Here is a 20,530-nt window from a genome sequence, read left to right as displayed (position 1 = left end):
TATTGAAACCAAGTGGCGAACGTAACATAATTTTGTCAGTGCATTTTTGCTACAAAAAAGATATGGGAAACTTTATATCGTTTTTCCAAGTTTCAGACTTCAAACGTAATTTCATAATATATAAGGGTTCAGGTCTTTTCAAAACCTGATGTATTAAATTTGCAAGCGTCATGACTTGTAATAACACTACGAAGAAACATCTTTATTATGTTATTCAAATTCTGGGAAAATGATCTGACAACAAAATTTCTTTAACGTCACACTGAAGTGTAAACTATTTTCGGAAAGAAACGGTATTGAAGATCGGTGTGGATCCTTAGTGCGTATTAACCTTTAGCCTGCTGGCGGCAGAAGATTCTGCCTTTGCGACCAGTGCAGACTAAGATCAGCCTTCACATCCGTGCACGCTGATAATGGTCTGCAGTGTTCGCTATTTAATCAATAAATTTTCAATGAACACCCCTTTGAATAATAAATGGTACTGCCCAAATTGAATGATAGACCAGCATATTTTAGAAATTTAGCAAGCTAAAGGTTAATGGAATTCTTGAACTGACACTTAGGAACGGCAACTCTTCAGTGCGCCTTATTTTGTCAATAGAACATTCATACAGCTGTCATTGTGCTGAGTTATCATTAACTACAGTCTAAAGCTTCCTGCAAAGCTTCGTTGCAACCTATACATATATCACAAGAAATTGCCAAACCAAAATGAAAATTTAGCGTAGTAAAATCTTAGTTTAAGACTTAAAACGTTTATGAATACAGGCCCTGAATACTGGCAAAATATTAGCTCGCAGTAATAAAATCTAGATCAGTGACTAATATGTCAATAACATATGAAAACGGAAACGTTTGAGAGTTATAGATGATTTTTTCCGCTTGTATGATATAGTTAGATATTTTTATGCGATAACATAGGGTTTATGACACAGTTAGCTTGCAATATTCATTATTTTTCAACTTTTGTATTCATTTATAATACACTGCATAAAATGGCTAACACACCGTTTGGTATTTTTCAACAATTACTAAAAACACATTGTTAGAATTTTGCACACAACATCTCTCTCTCTCTCTCTCTCTCTCTCTACTGACTTATTATAAATAAAACAAACTCATTTTACAACGATATAGACATTTACTAAATGCCTCAAGCCTATTCATATACATAGAATTAAATGTTTGAAAAGCTTTAAATATAAGTCAGAAACGTTTGTTGCTAATGATGGACAATATTCCCAATTGAAAATTTAAAACAATTAGCAGCCGGATGTATATGCCAGAGGGTACGTCATATTTACATACACAACAATCTAAAGTCATGGTTACTGAGTTCGTTTTTTAATGCATCCTACTTAAAACGTAATACGTGTGTGTTTTAATCCGTATGCCGTTTTCGTCTTAAATCTATATGTACTGCATCCATGTATTAAGATGAATCGAAGGTATAAAGTGGTGCTTGGAAAATTAAGTCTTACAGTGATTTTTCTAATTGTGATCTTCACCTTTGGAATACAGTTAACACGCTATGATAAAAGCAAAACAAGAAGAGTACGAGTGTATAAACAGTTTGATTTACATAATGTAAACAAGGATGTAAAATCAACCAGATCTTTCACGGTTAATACACACCATGCCTCCGGAAAACAACATAGTGAAGATAACACGGAAATAGAGAGTAAAACGAAAAAAGAAAAAGTGGAAAACCACAAACCTTATTTGCATAATCAACTGGAGTATATACCGGATGTGTCTGAAGCTGCAAAAAGTGACAAAGTACCAAATCTTTCAGATAATATTACACGGAAGTTTCTGAAGTTACCAAACATCACATATCAAGAAAAAGTAGCAATTTTGACGCCTGTACGTAACGCTGAACGCGCTCTAGAACGATTTGGTGAACAAGTTGGCAAACTGACATATCCCCATGAATTGATATCGATGTTTTTCGGAGAGGATGGAAGTACAGACAACACACTTGAAGAATCAAATATAACTGCACATCGACTTAAAACACAATATAAGTTCAACGCGGCTGATGTTGTGAAGTTAAATATTTCAGGTGGTCTTCACGGAGATGTTAATGTGCGACATGAGGAAAATGTTCAGCAAAATAGGAGAGCACATATGGCTTTGGCAAGAAATCGTCTACTTCGCTTTGCTCTGCGTCAAAACAAGTTCGACTTCATTCTGTGGGTAGATAGTGACCTTGCAGAACTTCCGGCTGACCTCGTGCAGCAAATGCTCTTCGCGAAATCTGATGTCGTAGCGACATGTTGTTTGATGAGAAGTGTTGGAAATAAATTTAAATATGATAGGAATTCTTGGAGAGAGACAAACGATTCTATAATTAAACAGTCTAACCTCGAACCAGATTATCTTGTACTAGAAGGTTATAGTAAAACCCTGAGAATTAGTCTTCCAGATCTTAAAAGTGAAGGTCGTGTAGTTCCTTTGGACGGAGTAGGTGGTTGTGCACTTCTGATAAAATCCAAATGTCACCGAAGTGGTTTGCAGTTTCCGGAAGTTGTATACAAACATCATATTGAAACAGAAGGTCTTGCAAAAATGGCACGTGACATGGGTTATAGTGTTGTAGGTCTTCCTTTCGTAGAAGTTTTTCATGAGTAAAATAAAGACTTTCAAACATGCATATCTAAATGTATGCCTTTTGACAATATTTCGTAGCATTTAGATAAAATGTTGACTTTTGATAATAGCTATATTGTGCTGTGTTTCGTCAAATACTTTCAGCTTAGACAGAGCACTTTCACAAATGTCCATATGAGGTTACAGGACCATAACTGTTGTGGAGAAAATCAGTACGTACATTTGAATTTATTTAGAAGGTGTGCCAGACACACTTAAAGTGGGGTATAATGCTTAGGAAATTTTATTTTGCTAAACTTTGTACGGAACTAGCCGGGTATCATTACGGGTCCCTTACCTTGAATTTCTAAATAGATAGAAGGTCTTTTTCGATGTAAAAAAACCTGCTGTGTTAAAAATGCATGTGTTATGTTTAAGAAATAATACATCTCATCCAGTGATTTGTCATTGAATAAATCATTGTTTGGAGTTCAGATGCGAAGGAATTGTATCACGAGGGCGCAGCCCGAGTGATATAATAATACGCATCTGAACAGCCCGAGTGATATAATAATACACATCTGAACGACAAACAATGATTTATTCAAGAGCAAATCACTAAATGAGATAAATTATTTCGATTCTAACACGTTATCAAGGATTTTTAAGTACATTCTTGACGACATTCAATGAATATTTGCCCGTGTTCAATCGGTTTCTTTTCCAGCGGGCCGCCATGCCGTTTGACGCCATGACGTAATAATTGTGACGTCAGAACAGTGATTTGTTGTATAATAATTCATTGTTTTCTGCCTTCTTTGTTTAATAGGAAAATGAATCGGATCGTGTTAGAATTTGTTGTAACACCGATGCGAATACCTCTTTAGTTAGGCATCCATACTTTAAGGAATTAATATGGCATTTCTACAAAGTCATACCCATGCCTCAATTATTAACAGACAGAAAATAATTATTTATTTACATCACCAAAATCAGAGGTCATAGCTTTGATATTCTGCAGGAAGATCCCGCGTGCATTATTTAATAATGGGCGGGCACCTAGGTGGAACCATCAACCTTCCATTAGCCAGCCGGGTGTCTTTCTCACATGAAGAATTCAACGCCCTAAGTGAGGCTCGAGCCAACATCGATAAGGGGAAAGTAATTCGAAGTCAGTGACCTTAACCACTCGGCTTCGGAGGCCTGTTAACAGTCAGAAAATGGTAGGCGGCGTATCTCCTGTAGTTTGGAAAAGAAAACGTCACTGTAACACAGTCTTAATGAATTACATATCGCTTTTCAACAAAACTATCGATTACAAATTAAAACGGATGTCAGTTTTTGTAAAATATAGAACGAGTTTTTCACTTAAATTAAATCGTTTTAAGCGTAAGACAAGCAGGTTATATCATCTACTGTGTGTGCTATATAGTTAAACATATGGTGTGTTATTCAATATTCTTTACATTTGTACGCTTAATCGTAATATATAGAGGATATTACACGAGTGTCTTTTCATATTGAATTTATTAAATGAGTTGAATAAAATAATAAAATGCGAGGCTCTGCCGAGCATTTTATCGATTTTATTCAACGAGTTTAATAAATTCAATGTGGAAAGTTACAAATGTAATATTCTTTTTATCACATGTTAGCTTTTCCTGTCGAAAACTCATACATTCTACTTTCTTTTACCATATAAACAATTCAATTTGACCAACGTCTCCAACGCTATAAATGACGTCGACGTCAAAGCTTTATTACGCTAGTGTATTATCATTTTTATTTAATGGCTTTATTACACTCCCGCGACGTCAAACATGTGATAAGTTCTAATTTCACATTTGTCTTTAATTGGTAAATCTTGCTTTACTAATAGTATGTTAATTGTTTCATTTGTATTATATAAGCTTTTTGTATGAAGTAACTGGTGATATATGATACAGTTTTATTTATATTCTATATTTTTCTGATTTGTATGTAACATTTTTGTTTTGTATTGTTTATTTATAGCAAACGGTTCCTTATTCATTTTTAGAAACCAGTTCATGTTTGCATTTTATACTTTTCCATTAAAATTCTATAAAAGAATTCAAGTTCATTGTTGTTTTTCCTTGGTTTTGTTGTTACAGTGGATTCAATATTGTAAACGACGTCGACGTCAAAGCTTTATTACATTATATAGTGTATCATCACTAGTGTATCATGTAATGGCTTTATTACACTACCTCGCCATCAAACATGTAATTAAACGTCATTACATTGCAGCATAATGGCAATCTGTAATGAAATACCGATTGTGCCACATGACACGACGCACAACAAAACGGCAAGACGATAAGACGTCACGGCATGACATAACAGTACTATCGCAGTTCCGCTTCGTATGTCGCAAAATATATTGTCGTGATGGAATATCGATAGTCGCATCATATTGTTGTATTGCATAAGTCGTGTCGCATTGTCGTTTTTGTATTGCACTGGTGTAAAGTGGTGTCTCATTCCAATGTGGTATAGCCGAAATGTCTTTTTCGCATAGTCATTATGCCTGATCGCGTTATCGTATTAACGAAAATCTTTCGACAGTGCGACACAAAATTACGACAAGACGTTATATCAATACGACACGATATTACGAAAATACGACATAACGATGTAATACGACAAGCTGACATTGCGATAAGTCATAGCAACAGTAATGTCGTACTCAATTTACGAAATATTCTAGGTCGCCTAGACTGGCACTTACCTCAACAGAATTCCGTTCTTCCTTATGACACACCATTAGGAACCGCTGTTTACCTGTGCAGCGGCCAACTGTGAAACAGCTGAACATCAAACATGCGGTGTATCATCATACACTCGGGACATTTACTTTTGTATTCAAGCTTTTTAAAAACCATGTTACGGAATTCACGTACATCATGGGCTGCCTGAATCTTACCAATTTTTTACACACAATTTATGTTGTTCTCTTCGACTACTTGGTACTTATATTGAGTATTTCCATTTATATTCGTATGTGCTGCTCAACAATGGTCTTACAAAGACTTGGTCACAGACTCTTGTGTTACAATGATACTTCGGATATGCATCAACAGGCACACTTTCAATGTAATACGAGGGTGATTCAGTAAATTCTGTCACTCTTGATTTCTCGTAGAAATCATTGTACGTAACACCTCCACGGGAAGTTTTATGTACTTGAAAACGGTTGTTTAATAACATACCTATGAAATATCGATTTGATCGTCAATTGTTCAATTGTTCACACTTATATAGAGTGGCTACATTTCAATGCTATAACGAAACGTCTTGATAAACTTGAAAACAGGCCTTTACATTAAAGCTCCAAAAGAGATATTGTTACGAATGTGTCATAAACATGGTAGTTCTTTAGTTACATTAAGGACAGTGTTTCGTTGCGTTAAACATTTTAGGGGGTTAAAGTAGTACTGTCATCATCCTGGTAGGCCTATTGTTGCAGTAACCAAGAAAAAAAACGTTGCTGACATTAGGGGTATGGTACAAAAAGATAAGTTAAACTGAAGGCATTTCAGAATGGAAAGTCTAACTTCACCTGACTGACCATTTGAAATTTAAGGTTTGTGCTAGATGTGCTACCATTTGTTGATACCAGACTTAAAGTCAAAGTGTTTATTTAGCGCCAAAAGACTGCTAAAAATATAAAAATTGCAATTTCGAAATATTTTCTTAGCTGCTCACTGGGAGGACTAGTTTTAGCTCCAGTAAAAAATTTAATAAAAAATACTAGCTGAATAAGTCAAGCATAGAGACCGGTCATTGCCAAAATGACCAAAAGTACTGAGCTGGTTTTATATGCCATTTTCTTCCAGTCTGGTGGCTCCGTTATACAAAAGTTTTGCAAAGAGGATAAAACTATCACAGTCAAATTGTACAAAAATAAAGAACTACAGCTGTCAAAATATTCCATCAAAATAAACGCCTAAGGAAACGTTTCAACACCATACAGCTTATTCACGACGATGTACCCAATCATGATTGTCAGACTGCACAGTGTGTCTTAGAATGTAAAAAGTAATTAAGGCTGAGCATCCTCCTGACCTACGTCAGGATTTGATCCTATTTCCCTTTGCTAAATAGAATTCTTTGTCACTAGAAATGCTCTTTATTCTGCAATTTTTCAGTGTCCAACAGTGTTATAAGTGGAGACTACTTGGAAGTTTTTATGTCACGGACAGAAAGACTCCAAAATTGTGTTTCTGTGCAGGGAGAATACTTGGAAGGGATCATGTGAAAACTTTTTTGATCTGATTGATAATTTAGACAAACGAACACCATTTACAGGATTTACTGAATCACCCTCACGAGTATGCAAGTATGATGCAGTGTTAGCTCTCATGATGCTGTATCAGTATATACGCTGTCCGGTATTAGTAAAACACTGAAATGTTTATGTGACGTTCTAGTATATAGTTTTTCATAGGTTCTAGAGCTATTACAAACGAAAAATCCTACTAGTTGTATGTCCTAAAGGGAACCGTAAAAGGCAGTTATGGAAATGCACGTATAAACTTGCATAGAAAACCAAAGGGGTAAAAGTGAGGTTTGCTGCGCACCAGAATTCAGTTTAAACTCCAAAATTGGGTAATGTTTTTGACCGTTTCACAGCGGTTCTCCACTGTGTTCATTTGTATTAGAATCCCTCTCAAGCCGATGCTAGGGGGTGTGAGAGTTGTTGCACATTTCATTATCTCTCATTAACAGACCCAGTCCAACTGGTTGCATTCTATGCTTTCAAGGGGCCTTCTTAAAGATTTTGTTTGTTTCATCCTTCATGTCTAAGTGTTATATTTTGTCTATTACTTTGTGTAAATGCCAATCATGTACACATCCATTATAACGCCGCTTTATGGTAGGGATAGTACATACCGTTTTATATTATGAAAAACGGTTAAAGAACTAACAATTAGAGCAAAAATATAACATTTAAGACCAAATACAGTAATAAAGCCTAAATATAGTAATTCTTAAGCACTTTTCTAAGCTTTATATGTAATTTCCATGTAGCCCCCGTAGAAGGTAGTCCTACCAATCAAGTCATTGTAGATTTTCGGGTAAGCTGACATTTGAAACGTTGCTTTTACTATTGGATCTTTGGTCCTGCTCTTAAATTGTCCAAGTTTAAGTTCAATGCAAACATAATTTTCTGAAATATGAAAGTAGCAGTCTTGTTAAGGTATTAGGTCACTAATAGTAATGTTTACAAAATGGCCTTTGCTTGGTATATTCTGAAAGGTAACCGTGTTTTGCACTATTTTGCAATTTTTAAACAACTTTTACCGTGCCGTTTTTTATAAATTTTGTATAACTTATGGTATCTCCTCAAGCTCAAGTAGAGACAAATTTAAAAGTGATAGCCACTATCCAAAACGTTTGCAGAGAACTCTTTTTACCATTAATTTTGATAAAAGAAACATCATACTATTGGTAAACAATTATAAAACACAAAATAAAAATGTCAATATCATTTTTTTCTATGGTGCCTCAAGGAAACGGATTTAATGAGACAGAATTCATACTTCGACATTGAAAAAATAAGGTCGAATGCTGTGTTTCTGTTTTGAATTTTGCTTACTCAATTTAAAAATAACCTTACGGCAGACGTAAAACCTGCCTAAATTTCTTCCTCAATATATAATCTAGGAGTGAAAGAAAAATAGAGAACTTTCACCGCGTGTAACTCAATATTTTTAAAAATGTGTAACTCTTCCCCTTCTGTGTAAGAAGTAAATTCACTTTGAACACCAAGAAATCGCTTATAAGATTTATCTTTTTCCATTTCTGTACAAGAAATCAATAATAATTCTTGAAAGAAGTAAAAACTTACTGCAAAAAAGGAAAATAAGGAAAAAAAATTTGGTCCCAATAGGGCTTGAACCTACGCCTCCCTAAGAATTGCAATAAAAGTAGGTTTATCGTAGGAATTGAATACTCTTCAAAAAGGAGGTTCTCTGTTAATACCTTAAGAGAAATTTTGCGGAAAAGGGAAAAAAATCGAAACAAAAGTCAGACAGTCAGTACTTATAGTACTTGTCTGTATAAATGTACAATTACACTTAGGCTTCAGAACGTCAAATATTCAATTTTCCCAAAGTTTTTAATATAAACTAATATAACTGAGTAGCTGCAATAGACGCATTCGTTCACAATCAGCCGGTTCTAGGAGGAGCAAGAGGTGTTGCGCATTTCTTTGCTTGTCTAGGAGCGACGCGGCCGAAGGAGAGACCTCTATCATTTTGTTTTGTTGCGTTCCATGTTTCCAAACTTCTACTAGATATTGCAACAACAATCTGTAAGTTTCGTGTGGCAGACATAAAATGTGCCTATCCGTTCTTAAACCAGTGTAACAGTTGTTATATTTTCTGTTCCTTTTGGGATACTAGTAATTGTATTTGTATAAATGAGTTCCAATTATGTCGGTTCAAGAGGCATAACGCATATTGTACATTATCTTAACCAGACTCAGCTATTAGTCTATTTTGTTGAGTTACAGGTTAACAAAGAACATTCTTACCACTACTGGTTTGAAACCTGTATCCGGACAGGACCAGTTTCCGGACACATACAGTAGTTTTTAAGTTCCTTGTGGCGGCTGTAAAATATTACCTTCCTATAATCCCTGCAATTATTCCCACTTTAGGGATAGGTTAATAATTTGAAATTATTTCACAATCACAAAATAAGTTGTGAAATATTTCGTACCCGAGGAAAGATAGCTCGACAAAAAAAGAGAAATAAAAAGTGCTGTTTCAACCTTTACTGAAAGTAATCCAAAAATTGACACTAGCAATATTTGTTAAATATCAGTTCTATAATACAATATAAAATAATAACATTAAAAACTTGATTCAATTATGTCTACAGATAAATTGTACATATGATACAAATTTGCGACTCTTTGTAACTTTCTATTAATTCTAGAATAAAACTGCTGTTATTGTCTCTTTTCGGGGGTGTTTTAACAGGAGAGAAAACGTGTGTAAACAAGGAGATTCTCGCGCTCGCGTGCTGTTATAACACCTTTTTATATATGTGCGTTCCGTGGCAAAGCGTAAACGCCATTCGGCCCCAAAACGGATAATTCAAAACGAAATGACGTCAACGTAAAAAACAACACAGACATTCCCGCGCATTTCGTGGAAATTTAATGACGTTGAGTGACAATGTATTCATTTATCAGTTTTTTACGCGTTTTATGCTAGAATAACCCTAATAACCCTAACGGGCTCGGGCACCAACCAATCCCTCAGGATTCTGCAGATGTTATAACACGAAAAAAACATGCGTTATCCCTACAATATAACCAGTATAATTTTCTTATTTAAATTATTTTTAATTATACTTAATTCGTCATGTATAAAATAACTATTTAACTTCATCTAATCTTATTCAAATGAACAACTAAATGAAAACAGAATAGTATCACCAGAACACAATCTTTAGAAATTTGTAAATATTTCATATAAAGGAATCACTTACCTGAAAGTAAGACAAAAATTAACACTAACAATGTTTGTTACAAATAAGTTACCAACAGAACATTTTGGGTCCCTTTTATACAGCTGTCTAAGTTATTTTGCACACGTTACATAGAAAATGAACACTAACAATGTTTGTTACAAATTAGTTACCAACAGAACATTGCGGGTCGCTTTTTTACAGCTTTCCAAGTTATTTTGCACACGTTACATAGAAAATGAACACTAATCACGTCCCGTGATAATACTGAAACACAGTATAAACCTCGCCCTAAAATTTGTTATACTGTGTAAACAAAGATAAAGGTCCATAATTTCTTCGAGTTGGTCAAGTTTTATACAATTTAATTTCACCAATCAATCAGCTTTCCTTACTTAGCAATTTGACAGTCAAACCAAAATACGATTCAGTTTCTATAATATCCAAAATAATACTACAATAAAAGATTAGTTGTCATCACTCGTGAATGTTTTGCAACCCCATGCTCAAACTACACTTTAGTTTATCCATCGTACTGGTTCAATATAAGGTTTCAACCCAATTCCAAATTTAGACAAAACTTTGAACACAAGAGCCGTTGTCAGGGATTCTTCAATCATATTCAAGAGAACGGACTTAAATTTTTATAATGTTAATGTTTATCTTATGAAGTAAGGCCAAGTTATTCATCATTTCAGTCCTTTACTGCTAAGGTTTCTATTCCATTGTAACAAAAATCATCTCGTATTTGGACTCGGTGTTGTTACATTTTCTGTGGCTTTGGGATATAATGTATCTGTAACATAGAGACGCTAGAGGACGTGACGTTTTCTGCAAAGTTCATTACTTCTCATGAACAGATTCAGTCAAGATCTACCTGTTGACCTGTTGATATATTGCTTTCAAAGAATATTCATACATATTTTATTTCTTACATGTCTAAGCATAGTTTACAATGACAAAGCAAAACAAAACAAACAGTTAACATTTTTTGAATTCAAGTGTAATTTTTTGACTTAATTTAAGACTTAAATTTTGATAAACGTTGATGAATTACGGCCATGGTACGTGCAGTTCTGAAGTTTCATTTGACTAATTTTGCCATAATATACGTCAGAGTTGTGGCACTAGGTATGAAAAAACTTGCATTATGTTACCAACGATGTGTGAAGCATGAATCAAACGCATATACAGGTTTCAGAAATATTGGAGGAAGTATCAGTTTCAATACATTTTCCAAGCGAAAAAGGGAACTAGCTTTGTCAAAACAAGTCAGAGTTATATTGTCGTTATTGATAGAAAAATATTCTGGCTTGTTAAATGCTGCAACTTACTTCTGACCAACAAATATGTGCTACATGACAATTACGATATAAGATGGTTTTTATCATCAAATTTCAATTTTAGGTAGGCACACGTTAAACACGTTTAACACAATAGCAAACGGAAAGTAATTGTGAACATTTGCCTTATGAACTTGACATAATTTGAATGGAAATCTACAACAGCTGTAAATATCTTTCGTAACGACAATCGGCAGTTTCCGTGCGATGACGTATCTTCCGAATGCGATTTCGCTATGCTTCGGCCATTTTCGTAATACATGCCGAAATCGTGTATGGAGAATACGGAGAAAAACGGAAATTGACGATTGTCGATATGAATTCATTCAGAAAAGGAAGAATAACTAAAATCGACAAAGCTTTGATTAAGTTAGCGTTGCACATATGAATTCATGTAGACTGTCGCAGCTGTGACTTGATCTTTGGTGGGAATCAATTTTGTACACTATATAAACTTATGCATTGTTGATTTTTTAAATCTATTTTCAGTGTAGATTTAGTTATATTTTCCGAACAGCATTGTTACGAATTTAAACTGTTTGCAGTACTATTAAACCTGCATTAGAGGTCAGTTGTGTTAAGCAGCCACTTGCCTTAAGTAGCCCGTCGTCTTACTTCCCGAAGTGACTTTTGATGTCTTAAATTCTTAAACTGTCACCTATCTTAACCTTTATCCTGCTGCCGGCAAGTGATTCTGCATTTGCGATCAGTGCAGACAAGATCAGCCTGCACATCCGTGCAGAGTGCAGACCAAGATCAACTTGCACATCCATGCAGAGTGCAGACCAAGATCAGCTTGCACATCCGTGCAGAGTGCAGACCAAGATATCAGCCTGCACATCCATGCAGGCTGATCATCGTATGCACTGTTCGCTATTCAGTCAGTAAATTTTCAGTAAACACCCCTATTGATAATAAATTGTACTGTCCAAATTGAATGAGGGACCAGTCCATTTTAGAAATTTAGTAGGGAAAGGGTAAAGTAGGCAGATTACATCGCTCCCACTGACGGCTGCTTTGTACAGTTCTGAGTGTATTTAACAAATTAAAAAAAAGTGTTAAAAACGTGTAGCATCAAATATGTATTGAGTATATTGGTCTATGTTAAAAACGAAAGCCGTTTAAATGTATTTTCTTTTGTTTAAGTCACTAATTAATTGTCTTCTCAGTTTAGACACTGGTTTACTCTTCTTTGATTTAGCAGCAACTATGATTTTGATATCTGTGACGGTGCGTCCTGTGAAATTTGAAAGTTTGCATAGAAAATGTTCTTTGATTCTAAGAAGCAGTGTTTAATTTCTTATATTTAAATATGTATGTTTCCGCAAAAGAGAGAATAAACGTTATTTTTCTGTTGACTCATGAAAAACTTCTACGAAGGGAAGACCTACAACACTATATCCCATGTCACGTGCCATTTTTGCGAGACCTTCTGTTTCAATATGATGTTTGTAGACAACTTCCGGAAACTGCAAACCACTTCGGTGACAGTCGGCTTTGATCATAAGTGCACAACCACCTACTCCATCCAAAGGAACTACACGACCTTCACTTTTAAGATCTGGAAGAGCAATTCTTAGAGATCTGCCGAAACCTTCCACTACAAGATAATCCGGTTCAAGTTCTGACTGCTGTTTTATGGAAGCATTCGTCTCCCTCCAAGAATTCCTGTCATATTTCATTTTATATCCAAGACTTCTCATCAAACAACTTGTTGCCACGACATCAGATTTCGCGAAGAGCATTTGCTGCACGAGGTCAGGCGGAATTTCTGCAACGTCACTATCTATCCACAGAATATAATCGAATTTGTTTTGCTTTAGAGCAAAGCGGAGTAGACGATTTCTTGCCAAAGCAATATGTTCTCTTCTATATTGTTGACTTTCTTTCAGATGTCGTACTTGAACTAGTTCATGTATGCCGCCGGATATGTTTAATTTTAAAGCTGCAACTTCAGCAAAGTTGTTTCGTCTCTTAAGTTGTTGCACTATTTGATTTCCTTTTTCAAATGTTTTGTCATTACTTCCATCCTCTCCAAAATATATCGAGATTAAAGCATGAGGGTACGTCAGATTCACAATTTGTTTTGCGTATTGTTCAAGAGCGTATTCTGCATTTCGTAGTGGAGTCAAAATAGCTATTTTATCTTTATATTCAATGTTTGGTAATTCCAGATACTTGCTTGCTACTTTATGCGAAAGATATGGCACCTTGTCACTATTTTGTGTCTCAGATAAATCGGGAACATAATCCAACGGTTGTTTCCAGAAGGACACATCATTTTCATCATGCTCTTTCTTCGGTTTAACTGTATCGAGTATCTTTGCTGGTAAGACGTTTGTTTTTACAGAAACAGACTTTGTTGTTGGTTTAATTACACTCTGTTGCTTCGCTGCTGTGGCATTTGTTTTCACATAAACAAGCTTTGTTGTTGGTTTAACTGTACTGTCTTGTTTTTTCGCTGATGTGGCGTTTGTTTGCACAGAAACAAGCTTTGATATTGTTCCGTTCTGTTGTATAGTATGTTGATCCAAACGTCTTGGAGCAATGTTTGCTTGTACTTCATTTCCATCATATTGTATAATTTGTTTAACTAATATAGTCAGTAAAATCCAGAATATCCCTACAAGATATATTTTACCTAAGATATGTTTATATTTCCGTTTCATTTTTATGTCTAGATCATATTGATTTGAACAAAAGGTAAAGAAACTAGGTGAAACTACAATATGTTAAGCATTGAAAAGAAAATTGTTTTCCGTTGATGTTTCTCGCATGTAACAGACTGTTAATCACTTCATCAGTTACAACACGTGGCGTGTTCACTCTGGACAGTTACATTTTTTAATCGTTACCCTGCTAAATTTTTAAAATGAACTGGTCCATCCTGCAATTTGGGCTGTACCATTTACTATTCAAAGGGGTGTTCAGTAAAAATTTATTGACAGAATATCGAACAGTGCAGACCAAGTTTAGCCCGCACGGATGTGCAGATTGATCCTGGTCAGCACTGGTCGCAAAGACAGAATCGCTTGCCGCCTGCAGGCTAAAGGTAAAAGGGAATTGTATAAAACCTGGCGGAATGAATGTCGACTAAGTCCCATAACTCTACTGGTAATTTCTATGTATTGGTTTAAGTTCTCATATACATGACGTCAAAGAAGGGATTGTAATGAAACGTACAGTCTTTCATATCGGACAGCAAGAGATTCTTATAAGTCAAATGACCCCTTCGTTTAAGACAAACTTCAACGCTTCTATCTTTATAGTAAAGACTATCACGCAATAGATATCATTACCAAATAATTACTTCACCATTCAACACCTTAAACTTCTTGTATTAAACCCTTTTTCGTCTATTTTTCTTTAACAATAAATACTGAATTGACAATCTGTGCACATTTGTTTTCAGATGACATTGTTTTTTTCTAGTCCCATTTTAGCTATAAACTTATAATATGTCTACAAGTTAATTGTCCGCGAAGGAGAAGAATTCTATAAGACTTGTCTTCCATTCTTATCCTTTCCCGAGTTCTTATATTCAATGTATGACAAAGTATCAGTGTATATGTTTACTATTTGGGAATAAATGTGTTTTAACTAATAAAGCATGAAAGCAAAGAGAGAAAATACGGAGCATAAATATCAGTCTATCAGCTCTGTTTTGTATTTAATGTATCAGCATGTTGTCCAACACTTACATTAAAGCCCTGCTCCGCGGCTATTCAAATTCTGTTGTGTGTATGCAACCCATGATTACAATAGGTAACAGTTAACGGCCAAGCGCCACACTTATGCACGCAAAACCACAGGTATTTTATATAGAATTTTATATAAAATAGACTTATTTTGACAGGCGTCACTGTTCATAGTCAGGATTTTCATGCTTTTTCAGAGACAATTTAAGGTTAAAAGGTAGGACGGGAGCAGGTCTTTAAAACTAAAGGAGGGAATCCAATGAGCCGTCTCATTTTGATAAATGACAATACAAGAAAAGGCAACGTTTGAGAATAAACAAAATATGTATTTTTTTAAATTTTCTATTAATATATAAAAAAGTATAAATCCGTGTTTATTGACTTACAGTGATCATTGGCGTAATACGGCCCAAGTGGCACACGCCGTTGTTCCATAAAACTTACAGTGATCACTAAATTTGTCATAGGCGTAATATGGCCAAAGCAGCATTATCAGTTTTACCGAAGGTTTAATTAAAGCCGTCGTTTTTGCAAGTGCTTTTTTCGCATGCGTAAACAGTCAAGAATTACAGTAACTGAACGTTCACATCTTCCGTCATGACACTGTAGGCGTGTGTGAAATGTCTTTCAATACGGTAGTCGTAACAGTATAATATGTACTGAAAAAAAACCCGATGTTTCTCATTACAGAGCTGGTGCAGCCGTTCTGCGCATGCCCGGAATTATTATCAATAGGAGTGCACGGCAAATTACGATATTGTTTGCATGTCCGCACGCATTTAGTGTATAATATGCATAATATACTGACTAAAGGTTAGGGTTAGTATCACCATGGTTACAAAATATATACATTTAGGATATTTTTCTTTCAAATTTAGTTAATCCGGTATATACCGGAGTCTGTAATATATCACAGGCGCACCAGATCTGTTTTTAGTCACAGCCAAAAAAAAAAAAACCAACCTAAAATTAATGTCTGGCTATCGATCTTTACAACCTTTTAGTCGAAAAAACTCTTAGTCGGTTAAACTGAAAGTTATGCTCCTATCCTAAGTAATCGAACTCGGCCATCAACATATCAGCTGCTAAGTATGACTACACGATAAGGAAAATTTTCAAAATGATAATAATTGTTCTATCAAATTGTTTATCTTTTAATCTGAATTAATATTTTGAAAGAAAAGGGTTATTTTGTTTAAGAATTGTAATTGATTATCTCTGACCTATATTTCGCGAATGAAACTTACGGAGCCGAAGCACATCACTTATTCGGATGAATAAGAATATCGGATGAATAAGAATATGATAAATATGTGTCACGGTACGGACTTGGTCACATAAGGGGAGAATATGTGCCAGGCTGCCGGTTAGCTCAGTCGGTAGAGCACTCGCCCTGTAAGCGAGAGGTCCCGGGTTCGAGCCCCGGACTGACTGCACATTTTTCTCACCCTGTAACATTTGGCGCCCAACATGGGACCTTGGCATGCATGCTTGGTCAGTCTTACGACGCCTTGCAATATTCTGTATCTCCGGAATTCGAGGACGAATTTCCAATTTGTGGGGGTGTATGTCACGGTACGGACTTGGTCACGTAAGGGGAGAACCTGTGTCACCCTGTGACATATATTCAGCAGCTTTCGAGAAATAAGCCTCACAATGGGCGTACCGCTATGCACATGTGGTAAATAACGTATACTTCACCATTTTATTAAAATTCGTGTTGATTTCCACGCCTTTTTTGCAATTTATTTGAACAGTTTTATCGGTACACATGTTACAAAAGAAAAACGGTATGTTCGTTTATGTTTACGGTATGTCCTAAATATCAGGTACCTACATTTTAAGGCTAAACACTAATATAGTTATGGATAGGATTTGGCTAAAAATACAAAAAAAGACGGTTTCACATACCATTGGCGCTAAATGTGTCTCTATGTCAGACATTACAATACAGTTTCATAGAACATTAGCTTTTTTATGGAAGGAAGTTTACCTAATTTAAAGACTTCCAGTTTAAGGACAGTTTTGGGGCAGTGTAAACCTTCTGTTTTAGTACATTAAACGATATCTGCAAAATGAATATTGTTAAAAAGTAAATGCTCATATCGAAATGTCATTACACAGTGCATAACTATGTATCCACCGTGTGTTGAGTTCTTAATAAGTAATATGCGGTTAAACTTTTAGGGTTCAGCATGGCACAACGGTCTTCTCAAGTGGCTGTCCTACATGACTTTGGCCTAGCTCGGTCACCTACAATTGTATACCCTTGATATAATTATGGAGTGTGTCTGCACATGCGCATGATCGAGCGTGATCTACTGATGGAGGCAGTCCGAGGCCATAATCATTTCAAGTACCATCGTTACTATAGTAGGTAACCGAACTAGGCCATAATCAATAGTATGGTGGCATATTTCTGCCACGAGATAGCTAGATAACTATCACGATAATATTGTAAACTTTCCATGAAATTTGTGCTGTTTTCTGAAAATATTTCAGCATACATTATCTTTTATAGATATTTTAATTGTTTCTTGAAAACATTTTAGCACAAAATTTCGCGTAAATAATTGAAACTGCCACGGGCTACACTTGGTAGCTATTACGATAATATTTAAAACTTTCCAGAAAAGTTGTGCATTTTTCTGCAAACATTATCGCAGTTGATTATTGTTATCGAGATATGCTTTTTATTTCCACGGAACTTTACGCTGTTTAGATAAAGTTTTCAGAAAAGTTCGAAATATCAAGATAATCGCTGAAAGTATCGAGATAGCTATCATGCTAATAAATGGCAACTGTGGGCACTTATGCAAAGAATATCGAGATAGTTATGTAAATTATCGCAATAATATTTCCAGGAAACCTTCGACTATTGAGATAATCTCTTCAGAATACTTCACTTTATCAAGACAAATTTTTTAAATATCGCGATAGCTACCTAGCTATCTGGTGGCAGAAATATGCCACCATACAAATGAGAATATTCAGCATTTTTTAAAGATCGATGTAACTCATTGCAGACTTGGAGCGGTCTTCTGCGCATGCCCGAAAGTGATTATCAATTGTAGCGCACGGCAAAAATATGCATATTTTTGCATGTCCGCATGCATTTAGTGTACAATATGCATAAAATACTGACTAAAGGTTAGAGTTAGTATCACCATGGTTACAAAATATATACATTTAAGATATTTTCGTTCAAATTTAGTTAATCCGGTATGTACCGGAGACTAATTTATACCGGCGCTCCAAGTCTGCATTGAGTCACAGTCTTTAAAGATCAGGTTGACTATTGATCGTATATCACGTACCTTTTTATCCGTGACTTTAATACTGTATTGACACAAAAGCGATATGTTTAAAAAAGAAAATGTTATTCATTATTGCAGACGACTTTTATGTAGTGTTATTCGGTTGTGAAAAGATCATGAGAAAACTGTCAAACACAAGACTTATAAGTGCGCATCCAATGATGGGTCATGTGCACTTTATTTGAAAACAAATCCATATGGATATAAAACTTAATTTCAGACCGCTTACTCCGTCGAAACGTCACTTAAATTCATCGTTACCATGTTTATTCAAAACGTTTTATTTTTAGTACGGGACATAGAGACTACACATAAAACATTGAAGAGTATGCAGATTTTTATTTGATAAATAATTCACTAACTACGTTTTTTATGAAAAACTTCTACAAAAGGAAGCCCGACAACACTATACCCCATATCAAGCGCCATTTTAGCCAGTCCCTCTGTTTCAATATGACGCTTATAAACAACTTCCGGAAACAGAAGACCGCTTCGGAAACAATCGGCCTTTACCATCAGAGCACATCCACCGACGCCATCTAGTTTGACGATACGACCCTCAATTTTAAGATATGGCAAAAATATTCTTTCAGTTTCTGCATAACATTCTAACACAAGTTCGTCTTGGGGCATTTGTGACTGATGTTTTAGTGAAAGTGCAGTTTCTCTCCAGGAATTGCAGTCATAAATCCCCTTAAATTCATGCGACTTCACAAGACATGATGTTGCAACTACATCCGATCTCGCAAACAACAAGTGCTGTACCAAGTCGCTCGGAAATTCCTGTACGTCACTGTCTATCCATAACACGTGGTCAAAAACTCCTCCATGCTTGAAAGCGTATCGTACAAGGCGATTTCGGGCATTTGCTAGAAATGAGCGTCTGTACTTCTGAAATTCTTTCTTATGTCTGAAATTGTCATTTCCGTGAATTCCACCGGCCATCTTTAAATTTATAACTCTAGAATCCGTAAAATTTTGAAGACTTTTCAAATCTTGTGAAATCATCTGTGCCTTCTCAAATGTCTTGTCAGTGCTTCCAGATTCTCCGAAATACACGGATAAAAGGTGGTGTGGATAGCTCAAACTCGCAAGCTGAGTTTTAAATGTGTCCAAAGTTCTTTCGGCATTTCTAATTGGCGTTAAAATCATTACTCTTTGGGTATAATTTGATTCAGGTAATGCCAGGTACTTCTTCATAATATCATTACTTAAATACGGTACCATATGCGATTTGTCATGTGTAGTATTAGGTACAAAATTTAACGGTCTGTACATTGAGCCATAACGTTTTTTCTTCTCATTTTCTGGCTGAATCTGCTTTGTATTATTGTTATTCTTCTCAATATTCACTGAATCAATTTCAGATTTTGTAGAATTATTCCTTCTTACCGTATTTGCATTTCCGGTTTCCGAAGTATGTTGACGTGCCGATTCTATTTTATTCCGGCTATTTAGTGTACCATTATTTAAAGCGTTCACAAGTTTTTGTGATATTAGTAAATCCACAACTTTATCATTGTTTTCTAGGCCCCTGAATGCTTGTAAAGTTACTAAAATGTTAATAAAACTTAAACAACACGACATAAACACAAACGCCTTTAAGTAAGTTCTCCGTTTCATCATTAAATGAGTTTAACTATTAGTATTTTAATAAAACCTTTTTTCAGCTTTTAAAACTGATTAAGAGCGTTTCATAAAGGAGTTCCTCGTTTCTTAAGTGTATATTTCGAAATTCTATTGAATTCTACCTAGTTCAATAGAATGTATGCATTTTAAATAATGCATTGATCGAAAAATAACTTCTCAAATTTCATTTGAAGTATTCAGATTTGATGTCAGATATTTGAACTTTAAGTCTAAATGTAGAACTAAAACACCTATTATTAAAACAAGGGGAAAATCAGAACAATAATAACGTTATGGAACGCCGAATCTGTCTTATGCCGGGACATTTTATGTTATCATGTCAAAGGGTGCTGTTGACCTGTCAAAACAGTGTTTTATTGTTATCATGTCAAAGTGTGGTGTTAACTTGTCTAAACGGTGTCTTATTATGTAAACATGTTGCCATGTT

The 20,530-nt window shown here is 35.3% G+C and overlaps 3 protein-coding genes and 1 non-coding gene across 4 annotated transcripts; 2 read left to right on the top strand and 2 right to left on the bottom strand.

The window, feature by feature from the left end:
* The first annotated feature begins 1,437 nt into the window (after positions 1-1,437).
* Positions 1,438-2,634, top strand: LOC123555091 (uncharacterized). Its single transcript, XM_045345656.2, has one exon. The coding sequence runs from the start codon at positions 1,438-1,440 to the stop codon at positions 2,632-2,634; it is 1,197 nt and encodes a 398-aa protein (XP_045201591.2).
* Positions 2,635-12,507: 9,873 nt separating this feature from the next.
* LOC123555092 (uncharacterized) lies at positions 12,508-14,232 on the bottom strand. The gene has a single exon (XM_053547415.1). The coding sequence runs from the start codon at positions 14,105-14,107 to the stop codon at positions 12,782-12,784; it is 1,326 nt and encodes a 441-aa protein (XP_053403390.1). The 5' UTR covers positions 14,108-14,232; the 3' UTR covers positions 12,508-12,781.
* Positions 14,233-16,495: 2,263 nt separating this feature from the next.
* Trnat-ugu (transfer RNA threonine (anticodon UGU)) lies at positions 16,496-16,572 on the top strand. Its single transcript has one exon. It is a non-coding gene; the product is annotated as a tRNA-Thr (tRNA).
* A 2,200-nt stretch (positions 16,573-18,772) lies between these two features.
* LOC123555665 (uncharacterized) lies at positions 18,773-20,165 on the bottom strand. The gene has a single exon (XM_045346258.2). It carries the CDS (start codon positions 20,077-20,079, stop codon positions 18,811-18,813), a length of 1,269 nt encoding a protein of 422 aa, XP_045202193.2. The 5' UTR covers positions 20,080-20,165; the 3' UTR covers positions 18,773-18,810.
* Positions 20,166-20,530: the final 365 nt, after the last annotated feature.

This window comes from Mercenaria mercenaria, chromosome 7, assembly GCF_021730395.1.
Source record: "Mercenaria mercenaria strain notata chromosome 7, MADL_Memer_1, whole genome shotgun sequence".
In the NCBI taxonomy this organism is placed as follows: domain Eukaryota; kingdom Metazoa; phylum Mollusca; class Bivalvia; order Venerida; family Veneridae; genus Mercenaria; species Mercenaria mercenaria.
The sequence above is the reverse complement of the archived record's forward strand: the minus strand, read 5'-3'. Positions and strand labels throughout refer to the sequence as shown.

Excerpts from the sequence above, each read along its gene's own strand:
- LOC123555091 (XM_045345656.2), top strand. The coding sequence starts at position 1,438 with ATGAATCGAAGGTATAAAGTGGTGCTTGGAAAATTAAGTCTTACAGTG.
- LOC123555092 (XM_053547415.1), bottom strand. The coding sequence starts at position 14,107 with ATGAAACGGAAATATAAACATATCTTAGGTAAAATATATCTTGTAGGG.
- LOC123555665 (XM_045346258.2), bottom strand. The coding sequence starts at position 20,079 with ATGATGAAACGGAGAACTTACTTAAAGGCGTTTGTGTTTATGTCGTGT.